Source organism: Oncorhynchus keta, chromosome 28 (assembly GCF_023373465.1).
Source record: "Oncorhynchus keta strain PuntledgeMale-10-30-2019 chromosome 28, Oket_V2, whole genome shotgun sequence".
NCBI classification, from domain to species: domain Eukaryota; kingdom Metazoa; phylum Chordata; class Actinopteri; order Salmoniformes; family Salmonidae; genus Oncorhynchus; species Oncorhynchus keta.
Window position 1 is genome coordinate 9,844,657 of NC_068448.1, and position 23,111 is coordinate 9,867,767.

General features: G+C 45.0%; 2 protein-coding genes and 1 long non-coding RNA gene across 3 annotated transcripts in view; 2 read left to right on the forward strand and 1 right to left on the reverse strand.

The window, feature by feature from the left end:
- The window catches only part of LOC118378311 (1-phosphatidylinositol 4,5-bisphosphate phosphodiesterase eta-2-like), a 295,453-nt gene extending 283,277 nt beyond the window's left edge, over positions 1–12,176 (forward strand). The window contains exons 23-24 of the mRNA XM_052484176.1: positions 7,723–10,056; positions 10,141–12,176. Of these exons, the coding sequence (XP_052340136.1) occupies positions 7,723–9,563 (1,841 nt within the window). The 3' untranslated portion in view covers positions 9,564–10,056; positions 10,141–12,176. The remainder of the gene's footprint in view (positions 1–7,722; positions 10,057–10,140) is intronic.
- On the reverse strand, positions 564–1,108 carry LOC127913177 (uncharacterized). Its single transcript, XR_008085026.1, has 3 exons — positions 1,068–1,108; positions 812–895; positions 564–683 (listed from the first exon to the last, which is right to left on the reverse strand). It is a non-coding gene; the product is annotated as an uncharacterized LOC127913177 (long non-coding RNA).
- Positions 12,177–16,681: 4,505 nt separating the features above from the next.
- LOC118360445 (probable glutamate receptor) overlaps positions 16,682–23,111 on the forward strand; it is a 22,167-nt gene continuing 15,737 nt past the window's right edge. The window contains exons 1-3 of the mRNA XM_052484755.1: positions 16,682–16,860; positions 18,500–18,580; positions 22,312–22,343. Of these exons, the coding sequence (XP_052340715.1) occupies positions 18,517–18,580; positions 22,312–22,343 (96 nt within the window). The 5' untranslated portion in view covers positions 16,682–16,860; positions 18,500–18,516. The remainder of the gene's footprint in view (positions 16,861–18,499; positions 18,581–22,311; positions 22,344–23,111) is intronic.

The window sequence follows — 23,111 nt, forward strand, 5'->3', positions numbered from 1 at the left end:
CCTTTGTTCTGTCCCTCTCTCTGCACTGTTCCCTCTGCTAACCTCCTTGTTTCAGCCCTCTCCTCTGCACTGTTCTCTCTGCTAACCTCCTTGTTTCAGCCGTCTCCTCTGCACTGTTCTCTCTGCTAACCTCCTTGTTTCAGCCCTCTCCTCTGCACTGTTCTCTCTGCTAACCTCCTTGTTTCAGCCGTCTCCTCTGCACTGTTCTCTCTGCTAACCTCCTTGTTTCAGCCGTCTCCTCTGCACTGTTCCCTCTGCTAACCTCCTTTGTTCTGTCCCTCTCTCTGCACTGTTCCCTCTGCTAACCTCCTTTGTTCTGTCCCTCTCTGCACTGTTCTCTCTGCTAACCTCCTTGTTTCAGCCCCTCCTCTGCACTGTTCCCTCTGCTAACCTCCTTTGTTCTGTCCTCTCTCTGCACTGTTCCCTCTGCTAAAGCCCTCTCCTCTGCACTGTTCCCTCTGTAACCTCCTTGTTTCAGCCCTCTCCTCTGCACTGTTCTCTCTGCTAACCTCCTTGTTTGCCCTCTCCTCTGCACTGTTCTCTCTGCTAACCTCCTTGTTTCAGCCCTCTCCTCTGCACTGATCCCTCTGCTAACCTCCTTGTTTCAGCCGTCTCCTCTGCACTGTTCTCTCTGCTAACCTCCTTGTTTCAGCCGTCTCCTCTGCACTGTTCCCTCTGCTAACCTCCTTTGTTCTGTCCCTCTCTGCACTGTTCTCTCTGCTAACCTCCTTTGTTCTGTCCCTCTCTGCACTGTTCTCTCTGCTAACCTCCTTTGTTCTGTCCCTCTCTCTGCACTGTTCCCTCTGCTAACCTCCTTTGTTCTGTCCCTCTCTGCACTGTTCTCTCTGCTAACCTCCTTTGTTCTGTCCCTCTCTGCACTGTTCCCTCTGCTAACCTCCTTTGTTCTGTCCCTCTCTGCACTGTTCTCTCTGCTAACCTCCTTTGTTCTGTCCCTCTCTCTGCACTGTTCTCTCTGCTAACCTCCTTTGTTCTGTCCCTCTCTGCACTGTTCTCTCTGCTAACCTCCTTTGTTCTGTCCCTCTCTCTGCACTGTTCTCTCTGCTAACCTCCTTTGTTCTGTCCCTCTCTCTGCACTGTTCCCTCTGCTAATCTCCTCTGTTCTGTTTCTCTCTCTGCTAACCTCCTTTGTTCTGTCCCTCTCTCTGCACTGTTCCCTCTGCTAACCTCCTTTGTTCTGTCCCTCTCTCTGCACTGTTCTCTCTGCTAACCTCCTTTGTTCTGTCCCTCTCTCTGCGCTGTTCTCTCTGCTAACCTCCTTTGTTCTGTCCCTCTCTCTGCACTGCTCTCTCTGCTTAACCTCCTTTGTTCTGTTTCTCTCTCTGCACTGTTCTCTCTGCTAACCTCCTTTGTTCTGTCCCTCTCTCTGCACTGTTCTCTTTGCTAACCTCCTTTGTTCTGTTTCTCTCTCTGCTAACCTCCTTTGTTATGTCCCTCTCTCTGCACTGTTCCCTCTGCTAACCTCCTTTGTTCTGTCCCTCTCTCTGCACTGTTCCCTCTGCAAACCCACTTTGTTCTGTCCCTCTCTCTGCACTGTTCTCTTTGCTAACCTCCTTTGTTCTGTCCCTCTCTCTGCACTGTTCTCTCTGCTAACCTCCTTTGTTCTGTCCCTCTCTCTGCACTGTTCCCTCTGCTAACCTCCTTTGTTCTGTACCTCTCTCTGCACTGTTCTCTCTGCTAACCTCCTTTGTTCTGTCCCTCTCTCTGCACTGTTCTCTTTGCTAACCTCCTTTGTTCTGTCCCTCTCTCTGCACGGTTCCCTCTGCTAACCTCCTTTGTTCTGTCCCTCTCTCTGCACTGTTCCCTCTGCTAATCTCCTTTGTTCTGTCCCTCTCTCTGCACTGTTCTCTCTGCTAACCTCCTTTGTTCTGTCCCTCTCTCTGCACTGTTCTCTCTGCTAACCTCCTTTGTTCTGTCCTCTCTCTGCACTGTTCTCTCTGCTAACCTCATTTGTTCTGTCCTCTCTCTGCACTGTTCCTCTGCTAACCTCCTTTGTTCTGTCCCTCTCTCTGCACTGTTCCCTCTGCTAACCTCCTTTGTTCTGTCCTCTCTCTGCACTGTTCTCTCTGCTAACCTCCTTTGTTCTGTTTTCTCTCTGCACTGTTCTCTCTGCTAACCTCCTTTGTTCTGTTTCTCTCTGCACTGTTCTCTCTGCTAACCTCCTTTGTTCTGTCCCTCTCTCTGCACTGTTCTCTCTGCTAACCTCCTTTGTTCTGTTTCTCTCTCTGCACTGTTCTCTCTGCTAACCTCCTTTGTTCTGTCCCTCTCTCTGCACTGTTCTCTCTGCTAACCTCCTTTGTTCTGTTCTCTCTCTGCACTGTTCTCTCTGCTAAACTCCATTGTTCTGTTTCTCTCTGCACTGTTCTCTCTGCTAACCTCCTTTGTTCTGTCCCTCTCTGCACTGTTCTCTCTGCTAACCTCCTTTGTTCTGTTTCTCTCTCTGCACTGTTCTCTCTGCTAACCTCCTTTGTTCTGTTTCTCTCTCTGCACTGTTCTCTCTGCTAACCTCCTTTGTTCTGTCCCTCTCTGCACTGTTCCCTCTGCTAACCTCCTTTGTTCTGTTTCTCTCTCTGCACTGTTCTCTCTGCTAACCTCCTTTGTTCTGTCCCTCTCTCTGCACTGTTCCCTCTGCTAACCTCCTTTGTTCTGTCCCTCTCTGCACTGTTCCCTCTGCTAACCTCCTTTGTTCTGTCCCTCTCTCTGCACTGTTCTCTCTGCTAACCTCCTTTGTTCTGTTTCTCTCTCTGCACTGTTCTCTCTGCTAACCTCCTTTGTTCTGTCCCTCTCTCTGCACTGTTCCCTCTGCTAACCTCCTTTGTTCTGTTTCTCTCTCTGCACTGTTCCCTCTGCTAACCTCCTTTGTTCTGTTTCTCTCTCTGCACTGTTCTCTCTACTAACCTCCTTTGTTCTGTCCCTCTCTCTGCACTGTTCCCTCTGCTAACCTCCTTTGTTCTGTTTCTCTCTCTGCACTGTTCTCTCTACTAACCTCCTTTGTTCTGTCCCTCTCTCTGCACTGTTCCCTCTGCTAACCTCCTTTGTTCTGTCCCTCTCTCTGCACTGTTCCCTCTGCTAACCTCCTTTGTTCTGTCCTCTCTCTGCACTGTTCTCTCTACTAACCTCCTTTGTTCTGTCCCTCTCTCTGCACTGTTCCCTCTGCTAACCTCCTTTGTTCTGTCTCTCTCTGCACTGTTCCCTCTGCTAACCTCCTTTGTTCTGTCCTCTCTCTGCACTGTTCTCTCTACTAACCTCCTTTGTTCTGTCCCTCTCTCTGCACTGTTCCCTCTGCTAACCTCCTTTGTTCTGTCCCTCTCTCTGCACTGTTCCCTCTGCTAACCTCCTTTGTTCTGTTTCTCTCTCTGCGCTGTTCTCTCTGCTAACCTCCTTTGTTCTGTTTCTCTCTCTGCACTGTTCCTCTGCTAACCTCCTTTGTTCTGTCCCCTCTCTGCACTGTTCCCTCTGCTAACCTCCTGTGTTCTGTTTCTCTCTCTGCACTGTTCCCTCTGCTAACCTCCTGTGTTCTGTTTCTCTCTCTGCACTGTTCCCTCTGCTAACCTCCTTGTTCTGTCCTCTCTCTGCACTGTTCCCTCTGCTAACCTCCTTTGTTCTGTTTCTCTCTCTGCACTGTTCCCTCTGCTAACCTCCTGTGTTCTGTTTCTCTCTCTGCACTGTTCCCTCTGCTAACCTCCTGTGTTCTGTCCTCTCTCTGCACTGTTCTCTCTGCTAACCTCCTTTGTTCTGTCCCTCTCTCTGCACTGTTCCTCTGCTAACCTCCTTTGTTCTGTCCTCTCTCTGCACTGTTCCCTCTGCTAACCTCCTTTGTTCTGTTTCTCTCTCTGCACTGTTCCCTCTGCTAACCTCCTTTGTTCTGTTTCTCTCTCTGCACTGTTCCCTCTGCTAACCTCCTTTGTTCTGTCCCTCTCTCTGCACTGTTCCTCTGCTAACCTCCTGTGTTCTGTTTCTCTCTCTGCACTGTTCCCTCTGCTAACCTCCTGTGTTCTGTTTCTCTCTCTGCACTGTTCCCTCTGCTAACCTCCTTTGTTCTGTCCCTCTCTCTGCACTGTTCCCTCTGCTAACCTCCTGTGTTCTGTTTCTCTCTCTGCACTGTTCCTCTGCTAACCTCCTGTGTTCTGTTTCTCTCTGCACTGTTCCTCTGCTAACCTCCTGTGTTCTGTTTCTCTCTCTGCACTGTTCCCTCTGCTAACCTCCTTTGTTCTGTCCTCTCTCTGCACTGTTCTCTCTGCTAACCTCCTTTGTTCTGTCCCTCTCTGCACTGTTCCCTCTGCTAACCTCCTTTGTTCTGTCCTCTCTGCACTGTTCCTCTACTAACCTCCTTTGTTCTGTCCCTCTCTGCACTGTTCCCTCTGCTAACCTCCTTTGTTCTGTCCCTCTCTGCACTGTTCTCTCTGCTAACCTCCTTTGTTCTGTCCCTCTCTGCACTGTTCTCTCTGCTAACCTCCTTTGTTCTGTTTCTCTCTCTGCACTGTTCTCTCTGCTAACCTCCTTTGTTCTGTCCCTCTCTCTGCACTGTTCTCTCTGCTAACCTCCTTTGTTCTGTCTCTCTCTGCACTGTTCCCTCTGCTAACCTCCTTTGTTCTGTCCCTCTCTCTGCACTGTTCTCTCTGCTAACCTCCTTTGTTCTGTCCCTCTCTCTGCACTGTTCTCTCTGCTAACCTCCTTTGTTCTGTCCCTCTCTGCACTGTTCTCTCTGCTAACCTCCTTTGTTCTGTCTCTCTCTGCACTGTTCCCTCTGCTAACCTCCTTTGTTCTGTCTCTCTCTGCACTGTTCCCTCTGCTAACCTCCTTTGTTCTGTCCCTCTCTCTGCACTGTTCTCTCTGCTAACCTCCTTTGTTCTGTCTCTCTCTGCACTGTTCTCTCTGCTAACCTCCTTTGTTCTGTCCCTCTCTCTGCACTGTTCTCTCTGCTAACCTCCTTTGTTCTGTCCCTCTCTCTGCACTGTTCCCTCTGCTAACCTCCTTTGTTCTGTCCCTCTCTGCACTGTTCTCTCTGCTAACCTCCTTTGTTCTGTCCCTCTCTCTGCACTGTTTCTCTGCTAACCTCCTTTGTTCTGTCCCTCTCTGCACTGTTCCCTCTGCTAACCTCCTTTGTTCTGTCCCTCTCTCTGCACTGTTCTCTCTGCTAACCTCCTTTGTTCTGTCTCTCTCTGCACTGTTCCCTCTGCTAACCTCCTTTGTTCTGTCCCTCTCTGCACTGTTCCCTCTACTAACCTCCTTTGTTCTGTCCCTCTCTGCACTGTTCTCTCTACTAACCTCCTTTGTTCTGTCCCTCTCTCTGCACTGTTCTCTCTGCTAACCTCCTTTGTTCTGTCCCTCTCTCTGCACTGTTCTCTCTGCTAACCTCCTTTGTTCTGTTTCTCTCTCTGCACTGTTCTCTCTGCTAACCTCCTTTGTTCTGTCCCTCTCTCTGCACTGTTCTCTCTGCTAACCTCCTTTGTTCTGTCTCTCTCTGCACTGTTCCCTCTGCTAACCTCCTTTGTTCTGTCCCTCTCTCTGCACTGTTCTCTCTGCTAACCTCCTTTGTTCTGTCCCTCTCTCTGCACTGTTCTCTCTGCTAACCTCCTTTGTTCTGTCCCTCTCTCTGCACTGTTCTCTCTGCTAACCTCCTTTGTTCTGTCCCTCTCTGCACTGTTCCCTCTGCTAACCTCCTTTGTTCTGTCTCTCTCTGCACTGTTCCCTCTGCTAACCTCCTTTGTTCTGTTTCTCTCTCTGCACTGTTCCCTCTGCTAACCTCCTTTGTTCTGTTTCTCTCTCTGCACTGTTCCCTCTGCTAACCTCCTTTGTTCTGTCTCTCTCTGCACTGTTCCCTCTGCTAACCTCCTTTGTTCTGTTTCTCTCTCTGCACTGTTCCCTCTGCTAACCTCCTTTGTTCTGTCCCTCTCTCTGCACTGTTCCCTCTGCTAACCTCCTTTGTTCTGTCCCTCTCTCTGCACGCTCTCTCTGTTCCTAGTGCAGAATTGAGGGGATGACAATAGCCAGGTAAGGAGAACCCTTGAATGTCTGCACCCTCACCCACTGTTTTCTGCGCATTCCCTGTGACTGTCTTCATAACCCTCCTTCACCCAGTCTCTGTAAGCACCGTGTACGCAGACTGGATCAGGGACTACGGTACCTGAACTCCTCTAATAATAAACACTTGTTTTTTCCGATTTCCGTTGCAAAACGTGTTTGCTACGTTACGCACTAATTAATAAGACCCAAGTAGTCAGAGTCACAGATGGGGGTTTGACAACACACTTTGCACTGTGTCAGGACAAGCATGTCGAGGTTGAGCTATGGACACAGATCTCACCAGAATGATTTGGGAGTGTTTGACTGTGTTTTGGGGCACATGGAGTCATGTGAATCATCATTTCCACTCATAACTACACTGCTGGTAATTCCCATTCCATTGCTGCCATACTGTTCTGTTTTCAGCTCAGAACCGGATCATCGGTGTACGAACGCAATTCATCACAATGAATATGGGTCATTTAGGCATCAAGGTCCCAGTTTAGTGCTCTGTTCTAGTCTTCATAGTTTAAACGTTACAGATTCCCTGGTTTGTAGAACTGTAAAGGTGATTTCGGATTGAGATGACATAAGCGGTGTTTTACCGTGAATACGGTCTCCGCTAAAGCGGGAACATTGCCAGTTTTAAAACTGTCCATCAGGATGTAAAGCTGAACTTCCAGTTTTAAAACTGTCCATCAGGATGTAAAGCTGAACTTCCAGTTTTAAAACCGTCCATCAGGATGTAAAGCTGAACTTCCAGTTTTAAAACCGTCCATCAGGCTGTAAAGCTGAACTTCCAGTTTTAAAACTGTCCATCAGGATGTAAAGCTGAACTTCCAGTTTTAAAACTGTCCATCAGGATGTAAAGCTGAACTTCCAGTTTTAAAACTGTCCATCAGGATGTAAAGCTGAACTTCCAGTTTTAAAACTGTCCATCAGGATGTAAAGCTGAACTTCCAGTTTTAAAACTGTCCATCAGGATGTAAAGCTGAACTTCCAGTTTTAAAACCGTCCATCAGGATGTAAAGCTGAACTTCCAGTTTTAAAACTGTCCATCAGGATGTAAAGCTGAACTTCCAGTTTTAAAACCGTCCATCAGGATGTAAAGCTGAACTTCCAGTTTTAAAACCGTCCATCAGGATGTAAAGCTGAACTTCCAGTTTTAAAACTGTCCATCAGGATGTAAAGCTGAACTTCCAGTTTTAAAACCGTCCATCAGGATGTAAAGCTGAACTTCCAGTTTTAAAACCGTCCATCAGGATGTAAAGCTGAACTTCCAGTTTTAAAACCGTCCATCAGGATGTAAAGCTGAACTTCCAGTTTTAAAACCGTCCATCAGGATGTAAAGCTGAACTTCCATTTTTAAAACTGTCCATCAGGATGTAAAGCTGAACTTCCAGTTTTAAAACCGTCCATCAGGATGTAAAGCTGAACTTCCGGGATACTGATTAAACACATAACTATATGTTGAATTGCAGTTATGTTTGGTGTGAAACATTATATTTGTGTATATGCTGTGTGCATCATAAGATCCACATGATGATACTATACGTCCCTGCCCAACCTGGCCAGGAAGAGCCTCACCTGTCTGAGCAGCGGAACCTCCCCGGCTGACATTGCAGTAACCATTTTGACTGTTGATAATGAATGTAGTCCTGTGCTTACATATTTGGTGCTCCTCTTCTCCCCCCCCAGACCCTTCCACAGTGCAGAGACCAGCTCCCCCTATTCGACTGCTCGCACCAATCGCTGATGAACTGGGGGACAGCCATCTCACTCACTCCTCTTCCACTCCAGCAGACCACTCATCCACACGTCATTCCCCACCTCCACCGCTCCCTATATCCACAGCAATCACCATCTTCACCTCATCCCCGGCTTCTAAGAGTGAGGCGGACAGTCCCGTCAATGGTAGGGGGGAGGAGGGTCCCGTCAATGGTAGGGGGGAGGAGGGTCCCGTCAACGGTAGGGGGGAGGAGGGTCCCATCAACGGTAGGGGGGAGGAGGGTCCCGTTAACGGTAGGGGGGAGGAGGGTCCCGTTAACGGTAGGGGGGAGGAGGGTCCCGTTAACGGTAGAGGGGACAACAAGAGACCACTTGCCCTTCACAGCACTACCTCGGCCCCTGTGACACATGACCACAAAGACCTGAAACCCTCACAGTGCAGCGGAGACCCCCGGTTCGATGATGGCACCTCGTCACCAGTGGGGCACTCTGCATGCCGAGTGGAAGCACCGTATACTCAGTCAGGCCACACAAAGGACGATGCTGAACTCAAGACTGAGCTAAGTGCAAAGTCCCCTGTTCCTCTCGCCAACCCCTCTGTTGACGCCAGCCCTCTGAAAGTCCAGGCCCTGAGAGCTCTGTTTGGCAGCAGCCCATTGAACACGCCTGTCAGAAGGACCAAAATGGAGGGCCACGTGCAGGAGGTGGCTGGGGGGCAGCAGCCGTCATCAGCCATGCCAGAGATGTGCACCGACGCCACCCTGAACGACCGGCTGTGGAGCAAGCTGGAGCCCAAGCCAGGCAGCCACAGAGACAGCGTGTCCTCATCCTCCAGCATATCGTCCAACGACACCGTCATTGACCTGTCTCTGCCCAATCTGGCCAGGAAGAGCCTCACCTGTCAGAGCAACGGAACCTCCCCGGGCGACATCTTTCCGGACCCACCCTCCTGGGTCAACCGGCCATGCTCTGCCATAGCCTCCTTCGAGGCGCTGCAGGTCAGCAAGAGCAAGTCCAACCCCAACCTCCTGCAGGGCCACCTGGGGGAACCAGAAGACAAACTGCAACCCAGGCCCCTCTGCGCCCCCAGGGAGCCTCCAGTGGAGTCACCCAGCAGAATAACCCAGAGGAGGCACACCTGGAGCCGCCTCTACATGGAAGGGCTGAAGCATTCCTCCCCCCCAGCCAAGAAGCCCTCTGCTGCCGCAACCAGCCCCCGGGATACCGTGGCCTCTATGTCTAAGAGCCTGGGGGACTTGACCTCGGATGACATTACCTGCAACTTTGACAGCAAGTACCGCAGCATCACCCGCAGCTTCATCATTAGGCCTTCCCAGAACGACCTGCAGCAGGGTTACCCTAACCATAATCCCCAGAGGCCCCGGCTGCCCAGCGACCTAACTGAGCAGCTGAGGAGGCTGACGGACGTGGAGCCCCTGACAGCTCGCGACTTTGCCCCCCAGGTGCGCCAGGGGCCCCTGGAGGAGCCCCCGCTACGGAGGACGTCGTCCCGGAGCCAGAGCAGGGTGCGCTACATCGCCAACAGGGCCAAGCAGGCCCAAGAGAGGCAGAGGCTGCAGTGTCTCAACCAGTCCCACCCTGCTACTGGCGCTGCTAACGCTAGCATTAGCGGTGGCGGTAGCCCCATGGAGGAGCGGGGGAACCCGGAGGGGGCGTGTTGCGTAGCCCGGAGCCCCTGCGCTAGCCTAGATCTGCTGAGCCAGCTCAGCACCCCAGGGCCCCCCAACAGACAGTCCCAGACCTCCTTGAACTCTGACAACAACGAGGTCTTTTTCATGCTCAAGCTCTGAGAATCAGACTCCTTTTGGAACTGAGCGTGAGAGAGACATAGAAGCATAACTCATTTAAAATTCCATCCAGCTTTCCAGGAAGGTAAATTGTAATTTTTAAAGGAATGACATTCTGTATATCTTGATAGGATGTGTTTTTAAATGTATTTAATCAAGGAGAATCATGCTACTTCCAGACAGTCACAAGCACAGTTTTACTCTGATGAAAGTGTTCAGTAACTCAGATTAACTATGAACACCTATACACAGCAAATGCCTAGCAGGTCACAAAAGATGGACTCGTCATTTTTACCACAATGGTCACAACAAACACCAAATAATTGCTCAGAAATAATAGAAACAGCAATTAGTTGTATAATGAAAGCATTCTTTACCAATGCACTCATTTGTTTGCACCAAATGAGGAATGGTGGAATGTGATTGGATAAGCAATGCCTGCCCAACTGTCTAGGTACACAGTGACTTCCATGTTTGTATATACCTGACTGTCTAGGTACACAGTGACTTCCATTTTTGTATATGCCTGACTGTCTAGGTACACAGTGACTTCAATGTTTGTATATGCCTGACTGTCTAGGTACACAGTGACTTCCATGTTTGTATATGCCTGACTGTCTAGGTACACAGTGACTTCCATGTTTGTATATGCCTGACTGTCTAGGTACACAGTGACTTCCATGTTTGTATATGCCTGACTGTCTAGGTACACAGTGACTTCCATGTTTGTATATGCCTGACTGTCTAGGTACACAGTGACTTCCATGTTTGTATATGCCTGACTGTCTAGGTACACAGTGACTTCCATGTTTGTATATGCCTGACTGTCTAGGTACACAGTGACTTCCATGTTTGTATATACCTGACTGTCTAGGTACACAGTGACTTCCATGTTTGTATATGCCTGACTGTCTAGGTACACAGTGAAGGCCCATGTTTGTATATGCCTGACTGTCTAGGTACACAGTGACTTCCATGTTTGTATATGCCTGACTGTCTAGGTACACAGTGACTTCCATGTTTGTATATGCCTGACTGTCTAGGTACACAGTGACTTCCATGTTTGTATATACCTGACTGTCTAGGTACACAGTGAAGGCCCATGTTTGTATATGCCTGACTGTCTAGGTACACAGTGACTTCCATGTTTGTATATACCTGACTGTCTAGGTACACAGTGACTTCCATGTTTGTATATACCTGACTGTCTAGGTACACAGTGAAGGTCCATGTTTGTATATACCTGACTGTCTAGGTACACAGTGACTTCCATGTTTGTATATACCTGACTGTCTAGGTACACAGTGACTTCCATGTTTGTATATACCTGACTGTCTAGGTACACAGTGAAGGCCCATGTTTGTATATACCTGACTGTCTAGGTTCAAAGACTTTTATGTTTCGAGTATTCATTGTGAGTTGAGCTGATCCTAAAGTAGCAATAGACGACCATTAGTGGAGTTTTACAATTCTAAAACCCTTTTTAAACTTCACATTTTAACGATATGTATATACTGTACTTTTAAAATGTGTAGAGATGTTTTTTTTTATTTTATATTTATTGAGCCAGTAGTTCTGAAAGTAGCGCTCATGAGACAAAACTGGTCCTCGAAAATTGCGTACTACGACACGTGCAGGTATGTACATCACATCTTAGCTTTCTCTTTTCCTCTGCTTTGTGTGTATCTTGCTAGCTGTCACTCAAACGGCGAGGGGCTGAAGCTCATTGGCTTGAACTTGAATTGCTAGGGGGCTGACCCATGTGGGGGAGAATGTAGGGAAAATGGCACCTCTCACCTTCCAGCTTTCAAACTACAGATTCCGTGGCTAATTTGAGGTTAGACAGTAATTATTCTCATAGATTCTGCATGTATGATTTACATGTTGACACATCCAGCCCAAAGCGGGAGGTTCATAAAATACTTACTAGTCGCCAAAGTTCTTGAGCATGTCTTTGAATTGAATAATAATCTGGGTTAACTCATTATATATCACCAGTGGCCCAGCCATGTGCTAGAAATATTTGTAAACAACGTAAACAAGTGTAATATATTGCAGATTATGGATTTAAAAAAAAAAGATTGTTGTTTAGTCAATGTGGAGACTTTACTGAAAAGGATAAGAGTAAATGGCAACAATAATTATTATTTTTCCTAAAAAGTCTTAAATAGAACTTTTTAAATTTTGTGAGTACAGTGAAGTGTGATTTGAGTGAGCTGCCAGTGATTTGTAAAGCTGTACCATACAAGTTATTCTACTTCAAGACTCTACTCCTGCTACCTGTTTTATTTGACTGCATGTTTTTAAAACACTGTTATAGACGTCTCTCTTATTTTATTATACCAAAAAAAAAGCGTTTTTTATATGGGGAACTGACTTGTCGACGACTTCTTGTCTTGCTCAGTGTTCAGGCTGTTGAATGATGATTGGTTACATTGTCTTTGTAGATACTCAACCAGATGGCATTGACCCCGTTTCCAAGCATGTTTAGTTGCAGTTTGCACTGCCATGCCAGTTCTCCACAAAACTTTTAGGATCAATATTGAAGTAAAAAACAGATGTAATTATGAACTGAATAAATCTCTCTTGTATATTTAACAAGCTTATTTTGTTAATTCAACGTTGCACTCTTGTCTCAGTGTTTGGGCCGGAGATTTATACCCCAACAAAATGGGAAGCCTGTTGAACTTATCCCTACAGAAGTTGCCATGGTTGTGCCATGTAGAGCTTTGGGCCAAATCAAATCAAAATGTACCTTATAGGGAATTGCTTACTTACAATACAAAAGCCAAAAGCCAGAGAAAATGCAAAGCACCAAATTCAAATAAATTACTAAAAATCTAACTTTCATGAAATCACACATGTAAGATACCAAATTAAAGCTACACGTGTTGTGAATCCAGCCGAAATGTCAGATTTCAAAAAGGCTTTTCGGCGAAAGCAAACGATGCTATTATCTGAGGATAGCACCTCCGTAAACACAGAGAGAGAAGCGTATTTCAACCCTGCAGGCGCGACACAAAACGCACAAATAAAATATAAATCATGCCTTACCTTTGACGAGCTTCTTTTGTTGGCACTCCAATATGTCCCATAAATATCACAAATTGTCCTTTTGTTCGATTAATTTCGTCAATATATATCCAAAATGTCCATTTATTTGGTGCGTTTGATCCAGAAAAACACTGGTTCCAACTTGCCCAACGCGACCACAAAATATCTCAAAACATTTGCCAAAACATTTCAAACAACTTTTGTAATACAACTTTAGGTATTTTTTAAAGTAAATAATCGATCAAATTGAAGACTGGATGATCTGTGTTCAATACAGGGAGAAAACAAACTGACGCTACCTTTCTGGTCACGCTCCTCTATCTAACAGTACACTTCAAGTGACCCTTGTTTTGAACAGGGCTACTTCATTACACAAAGGAAAAACCTCAACCAATTTCTGAAGACTAGTGACATCCAGTGGAAGCGGTAGGAACTGCAGGAAGGTCCCTCAGAAATCTAAAATGGTTTTCTGAATGGTTTTTCCTCATGGTTTCGCCTGCTAAATAAGTTCTGTTATACTCACAGACATGAGTCAAACAGTCTTAGAAACTTCAGTGTTTTCTATTCATATCTACTAATAATATCCATATCTTGTCTTCTGGGGATGAGTAGCAGGCAGTTTAATTTGGGCATGCATTTCATCTGGACGTGAAAATACTGCCCCCGTCACCAAGAAGTTTAACCCAACAATGCTTTAAGAATTAGAAAGAAAAATTAAAGTAACAAATGATTAAAGAGCAGCAGTAAATAACAATAGTGGGGCTATATACAGGGGGTACCGGCACAGTCGATGTGCGGGGGCACCGGTGTTGTTGATGGATCGAATCCCTGAGCTGACAATGTAAAAACCTGTCGTTCTGCCCCTGAGCAAGGCAGTTTAACCCACTGTTCCCGGGCTCTGAAGACGTGGATGCTGATTACGGCATGTAAAAGTGCTCAGTGTTGGCAAGGTGGCTTTGCTAGCTGCCATAATGATGGACTGACTGCCTGCCTGGACTGTGTTGACCAACCACCACTTCTCCCAACCTCATTATGAACTGCCTGCCTGGACTGTGTTGACCAATCATCACCTCTCCCAACCTCATTATGAACTGCCTGCCTGGACTGTGTTGACCAACCATCACCTCTCCCAACCTCATTATGAACTGCCTGCCTGGACTGTGTTGACCAACCACCACTTCTCCCAACCTCATTATGAACTGCCTGCCTGGACTGTGTTGACCAACCACCACTTCTCCCAACCTCATTATGAACTGCCTGCCTGGACTGTGTTGACCAATCATCACCTCTCCCAACCTCATTATGAACTGCCTGCCTGGACTGTGTTGACCAACCATCACCTCTCCCAACCTCATTATGAACTGCCTGCCTGGACTGTGTTGACCAACCACCACTTCTCCCAACCTCATTATGAACTGCCTGGCTGGACTGTGTTGACCAACCACCACTTCTCCCAACCTCATTATGAACTGCCTGCCTGGACTGTGTTGACCAATCATCACCTCTCCCAACCTCATTATGAACTGCCTGCCTGGACTGTGTTGACCAACCACCACTTCTCCCAACCTCATTATGAACTGCCTGCCTGGACTGTGTTGACCAATCATCACCTCTCCCAACCTCATTATGAACTGCCTGCCTGGACTGTGTTGACCAACCACCACTTCTCCCAACCTCATTATGAACTGCCTGCCTGGACTGTGTTGACCAATCATCACCTCTCCCAACCTCATTATGAACTGCCTGGCTGGACTGTGTTGACCAACCATCACCTATCCCAACCTCATTGGCGTAGTTCGTCACACTCCCTGATGGGGAGAAATGTTCCAGAACAATGACTCAGTCCACAATTCATGCCCAATATATTATAGAAAATAAACGTCATCCTTTCTATTACATTTGCGACCCCAAGATTTTGGAAGATAAAAAGTGGTCGTCACACTTGAACTGAACTACAACTTTTTAAGGCTTAAAGCTCATAAACCTCTGAAGGCCTTCAAAATACTTCAAATGTAATCCAGGAACTAATGCCTTGCTTGCTAAAGGGTGAGAAACGGGTCATGCTACATATGGCAAAGCACCAGAAGTATAGTGTTTAGACGGTTAAAGCCTCGCTTATACTTTCGCTCTACTGACCTGTCACTCAACGGACAACAGTCGACCATCAACATTTTTTTTTTCTGCCGTTGCCAAGGCAACGGACACCTCTGGTGGAGGGCCGCTTATTTTGTACTGGGAAAGGCTTCACAAAAGACTGCTTCATTAGGATTCCAAGGGCACTTCGACTCCCCTCTTCAAACCGTATTTATCAAGTCGGTTGGCCATGGTTCAATCTGGAGCCCTTTTGAGTCACTACTGAACTGAGGGAATGATGGTGTCACCGGGGCTTGAATGCCTCACACCAAACTCCAACCCCCCGTAACTCCGAGCTCACAACTTTTGCATTTCTCTGGAAGAAATTGAGATGTATGGTATTAAGTAAATAAAGTTTGTAAGACTGAACTCCTCTATGACTTCACCCTGTTGCCAGAGTCCCAGGCGTTCTTCCAAAGTATACACCATGAAAAAGATGAGTTAATTGCCCTGTGTTCATCTCTTTAGTTAATTTGAACGGGCTGCTTGGGTACCTAATAAGTACTTCTCTGATTATTGAATAGTGGAGTAAATCAAGTCTCTTGCATGTTGCCAAGGGGATTAACATGACCTAACCAAACAAGCTAACTACCCAATACCAAAATAAACAGGTTGAACCTTCATTCAGCTCTTTACCAATGAACTTCTAGGACAGAAAAAAAAAACAACTTGTTACCGCATCAAGACTTTTAAAATCTGTTATTCTGCACTAACTCTGACCACTTCCTCAAAATAATTATTCTACAATCAGATATCTCTCCCTCTCTAGCACTGTTCTTCTGCAAATAACTCCTTTTAGGTTTAGCTTCAAGAATAGGACACTTGTTTTCAGTGACCACATATCTTCCCTCTGGTTCCAACCTCCTGATGATTCCCAAAGGATTCGGAAATCTGCCCCTCATTGCGCCACTCTTCCCCCCCTGATTTCTGGGAACAGTATCTGTTCCATTGGCTGCCAACAAGGCAGGATGAGAGGGACTCTTGTGTAACCTGACAAAAACAAGCCTTGCCATCCTCATATGCATCATTCTAAGCTGCTAGTGTGCACCAATCCAAGACTCATAGCCTGTAGTTCCAAATAAGAGAACCAGTCACAGTGGCCTGCTGCTTGGTTGAGTTGATGTGATCACTTAGACGGGGTTGAGTCTACAGATAGTAGACGTACAGTTATTACTGGATTTGTTATACATGGACTTAAATAGGGAGATGTTGGGGGCATCCTCTCTTATGTAACCTGACAACATGCTTATCCATCTGGATTGTTACACATTCAAATCAAATTTATTTATAAAGCCCTTCTTGCATCAGCTGATATCTCAAAGTGCTGTACAGAAACCCAGCCTAAAACCCCAAACAGCAAGCAATGCAGGTGTAGAAGCACGGTGGCTAGGAAAAACTCCCTAGAAAGGCCAAAACCTAGGAAGGAACCTAGAGAGGAACCAGGCTATATGGGGTGGCCAGTCCTCTTCTGGCTGTGCCGGGTAGAGATTATAACAGAACATGGCCAAGATGTTCAAATGTTCTGAGGCATGGTCCTAGGGCTCAGGTCCTCAGAGCAAGAGAAAGAAAGAGAGAATTAGAGAGAGCATACTTAAATTCACACAGGACACCGGATAAGACAGGAGAAGTACTCCAGACATAACAGACTGACCCTAGACCCCGACACATAAACTACTGCAGTAAAAATACTGGAGGCTGAGACAGGAGGGGTCAGGAGACCAGGAGACCCCTACACATGGACTTAAATAGGGAGATGTTGGGGGGGTCTCTCTTATGTAACCTGACAACATGCCTATTCATCTGGATTGTTACACATTGACTTACATATGGAGATGTTGGGGGGGTCTCTCCTGGTCATCTTGATGTGTAGCACTCTATAAAGCTGCTAAGCTAGCATTTGTACCAAGGGAAGTGAACAAGTGCACACTTTGGAAGAAAGCAGAGATTTATTGGGATGCAACTCGCTGTCGTCCTTCCATATCCAACCCCTTTATAAATGTGGGTTGTGTGATATCTGCTCCCCCCTCCTTAAACTGCTCCCAACCGGCCCTCTTCATTCACTACTTCGTTTCCATCCTTCCACTCCTCTACCACGTAGGACGGAACATCTAAGGTAAGAAATCCTTGTTGGACTTTTTCCTAGTTTATTGAGACAGTACTATTTACTATTTACTTTTACAGTGAATTTTGAATGACAGCATCTTATTGCTGTTGTACTTCCTAAAAAAAACATTTAGAAGCTTTCTCTTCCATGTGTCATCTACTAATAATTAGAAACTTGGTGGTTCGAGCACTGAATGCTGATTGGCTGACAGCCGTGGTATATCCGACCGTATATCATGGGGATGACAAAACATTATTATTAGTATGTTTTACTGCTCTAGTGCCCTTAGCTCTCAGCCCTTAGCTGTGGTATATTGGCCATGTACTACACCTCCTCGTGCCTTATTGTTGAAGTTTATGTGCCGTGAGATGAGGCATGGTCTATTACATTTCCTTTGCATTATAACTATAACTTATTGTGAAATTATGATGTAGAACATCCTATGTTTTTATTAGAAATAAAGTTGAATTTGAACCAGATAGACCAAACCATGTGTTGTAACTACAACTATAAAATAAATATATATACATATCAGTCAAAAGTCTGGACACCGACTCATTCAAGGGCTTTTATTTGTATTCTTTTACTATTTTATACATTGTAGAATAATAGTGAAGCATCAACACTATAACATAACACATATGGAATCATGTAGTAACCAAAAAAGTTTTAAACAAATGAAAACTTATTTTAAAGTAGCCACCCTTTGCCTTGACAGTTTTGCACACTCTTGGCATTCTCTCATCCAGCTTCATGAGGTAGTCACCTGGAATGCATTTCAATTAACAGGAGTGCCTTGTTAAATGTTAATTTGTGGAATTTCTTCCTTATTGCGTTTGAGCCAATCAGTTGTGTTGTGACAAGATAGGGTGGTATACAGAAGCCCTATTTGGTAAAAGACCAAGTCCATATTTTGGCAAGAACAGCTCAAATAAGCAAAGCAAAACAACAGTCCAACATTACTTTTTAAGACATGAAGGTCAGTTAATACGGAAAATGTCAAGAACTTTTAAAGTTTCTTCAAGTGCAGTCGCAAAAACCACCAAGCTCTATGATGAAACTGGGTCTCATGAGGCCGCCACAGGAAAGGAAGACCCAGAGTTACCTCTGCTGCAGAGGATAAGTTCATTAGAGTTAACTGCACCTCAGATTGCAGCCCAAATAAATGCTTCACAGAGTTCAAGTAACAGACACATCTCAACATCAACTGTTCAGAGGAGACTGCGTGAATCAGGCCTTCATGGTCCAATTGCAGCAAAGAAACAACTACTAAAGAACACCAATAATAAAAAGAGACTTGCTTGGGCCAAGAAATGCAAGCAATTGACATTGGACCAGTAGAAATCTGTCCTTTCGTCTTAGTCCAAATGTGAGATTTATGTCTTTGTGAGACGCAGAGTAGGTGAAAGGATGACCTCCGCATGTGTTCTTCCCACCGTGAGGCATGGAGGAGGAGATGTGATGGTGTGGGGGTGCTTTGCTGGTGACACTGTCAGGGATTTATTTAGAATTCCAGGCACACTTAACCACTCATATCTGTTGATACAAACTGAAATGAATGAGCTTCTAATCAACAAAATACATTATGTAAAAATCTATTATACATTTGAACTTTGTCACTGAAATGCTTTCACCTTTTAATTCTCAGGTTCAGAAGGTGACGACATGAAAGCGTTTATTGGATCGGTTGTGTGTGTGGTGGCACTGCTATCTGTTGTTTGCACTGCAGGTAAATATAAATATATCACATGGTATACACTGAGTGTACGAAACATTAGGAGCACCTTCCTAATATTGAGTTGCTCCCCCATTTGCCCTCAGAACAGCCTCAATTCATCAGGGCCTGGAGTACAAGGTGTCAAAAGCGTTCCACAGGGCTGCTGGCCCATGTTGACTCCATTGCTTCCCACATCTGTCTAGTTGGCTGGATGTCCTTAAGTGCCTTTTAACGGGAAACTGTTGAGTGTGAAAAACCCAGAAGCGTTGCAGTTCTTGACATACTCAAACCGGTGCGCCTGGCACCTACTACCATACCCCGTTAAAAGGCACTTAAATATTTTGTCTTGCCCATTCACCCTCTGAATGGCACACATTCCAGGTCTCAATGCTTAAAAATCCTCCCCTTCATCTACACTGATTGAAGTGTTTTAGTAAATGACATCAATAAGGGATCATAGCTTTCACCTGGTCAGTCTGTCATGGAAGGAGCAGGTGTTCCTAGGAACAGGTATTCTCAGTAAATCTGCTACTATAGCCATAAATACAGGGTCAGGTATTGGTAACAATCCTATCGTTTGATCCTATATCTGTGTTTGGGGGCAATTTGTTATGAATTTGTAACACAAATGATATGTCACAAATTCTCATTTGTGGCTAATGTTAGCTTGGTGGTTAACTTACTAATGTTAGCCAGGTTAGTGTTAAGTTTAGGAATTAGGTTAAAGAGTTAGGGGAAGGGTTGGCTGACATGCTAAGTAGTGGAAAAGTTGCTAAATAGCCTTTAACATATCATACTAATTTGAGTGTCCCAAGATGTACATTTACTATGTAATTTCTAGTCAATGAGTCCCTTATTAAAAACAAAATCTCCCAGAATCACTTCCTCTGATTCAGAGGGGTTGTGTTAAATGTGGAAGACATTTATTATTATATTATATATTATATATTATTATATTATTCAGTTGTACAACTGCCTAGGTATCCCCCTTTCCCTGCTACTGTGCAGGGTACTTGTTAACCATTTTACTATAGTGACCCCTAGTGGTTTTCTAAGTAGTCAAGACGCCTCTGAACCATCTTAGGTTATTTATAGGAATTTGGGGGGAAAATGTTGAATGAAGTGAATACATTTAGAAAACATACTGCTGTGACAGGCAATAGTCTCTTCTAGAGCAGTGCAGCTTTAATAGAACCAGCCTTTGAAAGTCCTCCAGCATCCCAGCATGTTTTAGCCTGTGGGAAGGCACCCCAAAATGGTTAGTGTCTCGACATCTGACTCTTCCTATTGACCAAGGCTGGACGGCTGGAACCGCGTTCAAAGCGCCAGGGCCGCATCAGATCTGGCAGCCGACCATTTCTCACAAGTCATCTGAGAGGATGCCTGCCACGGCCAACAAAAGAGTATAATAAATCAATTGAGCTTGAAGTCAATGGCTCGGGGCAAGCCCGCGAAATGACCGGCATCTCCGTGGGCTTGTAGGTCGATGCCAGTGGTCTTTTTTACAAATTACTGTTGATGTGTGTCAGTGTGTCACTGACACCATGTGATACCAAGGGAGTACCCCGACTGTGCCGGCACCTCCGCTTCCCCGCCTCCAACTTTGGCAGGGCTTGTTAGGTCCTGAAGTGGACACGCTGAAATGGCATTGGTCACAGTCAATCGACGGCAAGGAAAACAAGTTTGAATGCCATGCATAATGTCTAAAAGAGGGAGGGGGATTGGAAAGGGTGACTTCCCCTTTTCTGGTGGAGTGGTTGGAAGAGGGGGGGATTTGGTGCCAGAACATGTATTTAGGGCAGAGCAGGGTGGGTAGGACCCCACTTTAGTCTCACCACAGGGGGTATGAAACACAGCCCTGTGGTACCCCATTACTGTCCCCCTGCATTGCCCCCAAAATGGAAGAGAAAGTAGTCTGTTGACAGTGAGAGGACGCTTCTTTTTTTGCTGAATTTATTTTAATACTATCGTTAAAAGTTTGGGATCACTTAGAAAAGTCCTTGTTTTTAAAAGAAAAGCCTTTTTTTGTCCATTGAAATCACATCAAATTGATCAGAAATATAGTGTCGACATTGTTAATGTTGTAAATGACTATTGTAGCTGAAAAAGGCTGATTTTAAAAAATCTTTATTTTAATGGAATATCTACATAGGCGTACAGAGGCCCATTATCAGCATCCATCACTCCTGTGTTCCAATGGCACGTTGTGTTAGCTAACCCAAGTTTATCATTTTGAAAGGTTAATTGATCATTAGAAAACACTTTTGCAATTGTTAGCACAGCTGCAAACTGTTGTGCTAATTAAAGAAACAATAAAACTGTCCTTCTTTAGACTAGTTGAGTATCTGGCGCATCAGCATTTGTGGGTTCGATTACAGGCTCAAAATGGCCAGAAACAAAGAACTGTCTTCTGAAACTCATCCATCTATTTTTGTTCTGAGAAATGAACGCTATTCCAAGTGAAAATTGTCAAGAAACTGAGGATCTCGTACAACGCTGTGTACTACTCCCTTCACAGAACAGCACAAACTGTCTCTAACCAGAATAGAAAGAGGAGTGGGAGGCCCCAGTGCACAACTGAGCAAGATGACAAGTACATTAGAGTGTCTAGTTTGAGAAACAGACACCTCACAAAAACTCAACTGGCATTAAATATTACCCGCAAAACACCAGTCTCAATGTCAACAGTGAAGAGGATTCTCTGGGATGCTGGCCTTCTAGGCAGAGTTGCAAAGAAAAAGCCATATCTCAGACTGGCCAATAAAAAGAAAAGATTAAGATGGGCGAAAGAACACAGACACTAGACAGAGGAAGATTGGAAAAAAGTGTTATGGACAGACAAATCTAAGTTTGAGGTGTTGAGATCACAAAGAAGAATATTTGTGAGACAGAAAAAATGAAAAGATGCTGGAGGCATGCTTAAAGCCATCTGTCAAGCATGGTGGAGGCAATGTGATGGTGTGGGGGCGCGTTGGTGGTGGTAAAGTGGGAGATTTGTACAGGGTAAAAGGGATCTTGAAGAAGGAAAGCTATCGCTCCATCTTGCAACGCCCTGTGGACGGTGCTTAATTGTTTCCTCCTACAACAGGACAATGACCCAAAGCACAGCTCCAAACTATGCAAGAACTATTTAGTCAGCTGGTATTCTGTCTATAATGGAGGGCCAGTACAGTCACTGTATCTCAACCCTATTGAGCTGTTGTGGGAGCAGCTTGACCGTATGGTACGTAAGAAGTGCCCATCAAGCCAATCCAACAAGCATCGGTTGAAATCTCTTCAGATTACCTCAACAAATTGACAACTAGAATGCCAAAGGTCTGAAAGGCTGTAATTGCTGAATCTTTGGCGAAAGCAAATTTTGAAGGACACAATTATTATTTGAATTAAAAATCATTATTATTAACCTTGTCAACGTCTTGATTATCTTTCATATTCATTTTGCAACTCATTTCATGTACATGCATGTACAGTACCAGTCAAAAGTGTGGACACACCTACACATTCAAGGGTTTTTCATTGTAGAATAATAGTGAAGACATCAAAACTATGAAATGACATATGGAATCATGTAGTAACCAAAAAAGTGTTAATTAAAGAAATCAAAAATAATGTTATATTTGAGATTCTTCAAATAGCCATCCTTTACCTTGATGATTGCACATTCTTGGCATTCTCTCATATTTACCCAGACACGCTGAAGAGCAGTGTGCGGAGATTCTCATGTTTTGTTTTTGTCATTCCAGGGCCCCCGGTGTTATCAGTCACCACTATATTGGTAAGATATTATATATACATCACGCTAATACTTATCACAATCATTGTTTTTTTAATTAGTTGGTTATGCATATCATCTTACAGCAAACATACTCATTTTCATATTTCATTATGACTCCTGATCAAATTACTTTTAATTGGGTACACGTGTTCGTACAACACTGCGGCAGCCCAATTCCGATGTATTGAAAGGTCTGACACCTATGAGTGTTCCCCAAAATGTTTAAATAGAAAAAACACAGATTCAGATCTTTTGAGTTCCGATTTTATTCCACTTTCATATGTGGTTCTCAATCCTGATAAGATTAACAATGGCAGGAAATTAGTATTGCATCTGTGTGCTATTTCAGAGGACACAGCTGAGTGAATGCGCAAATCTGACATGCGAGTGTGGACAGAATTGGGTTCTCAGGATGGCTGTGTAAAAGCAGCTGATCATACACTGAACAAAAATATAAACGCAACTTGTAAAGTGTTGGGTTCATGAGATGAAATAAAAGATCCCAGAAATGTTGATAAGGTGCATTCATGGGTTTGAGACCAGCCACCCCGGACAGCTGATGAATATGAGAAGTATTTCTGTCTGTAATAAAGCCTATTTGTGGGCGAAAAAACTCATTCTGATTGGCTGCACACTTGCCCCAGTCATGTGAAATCCATAGAATAAGGCCCAATGAATTTATTTACATTGACTGATTTCCTTATATGAACTGTAACTCAGTAAAATCATTGAAATTGTTGCATGTTGCATTTATATTTTTGTTCAGTA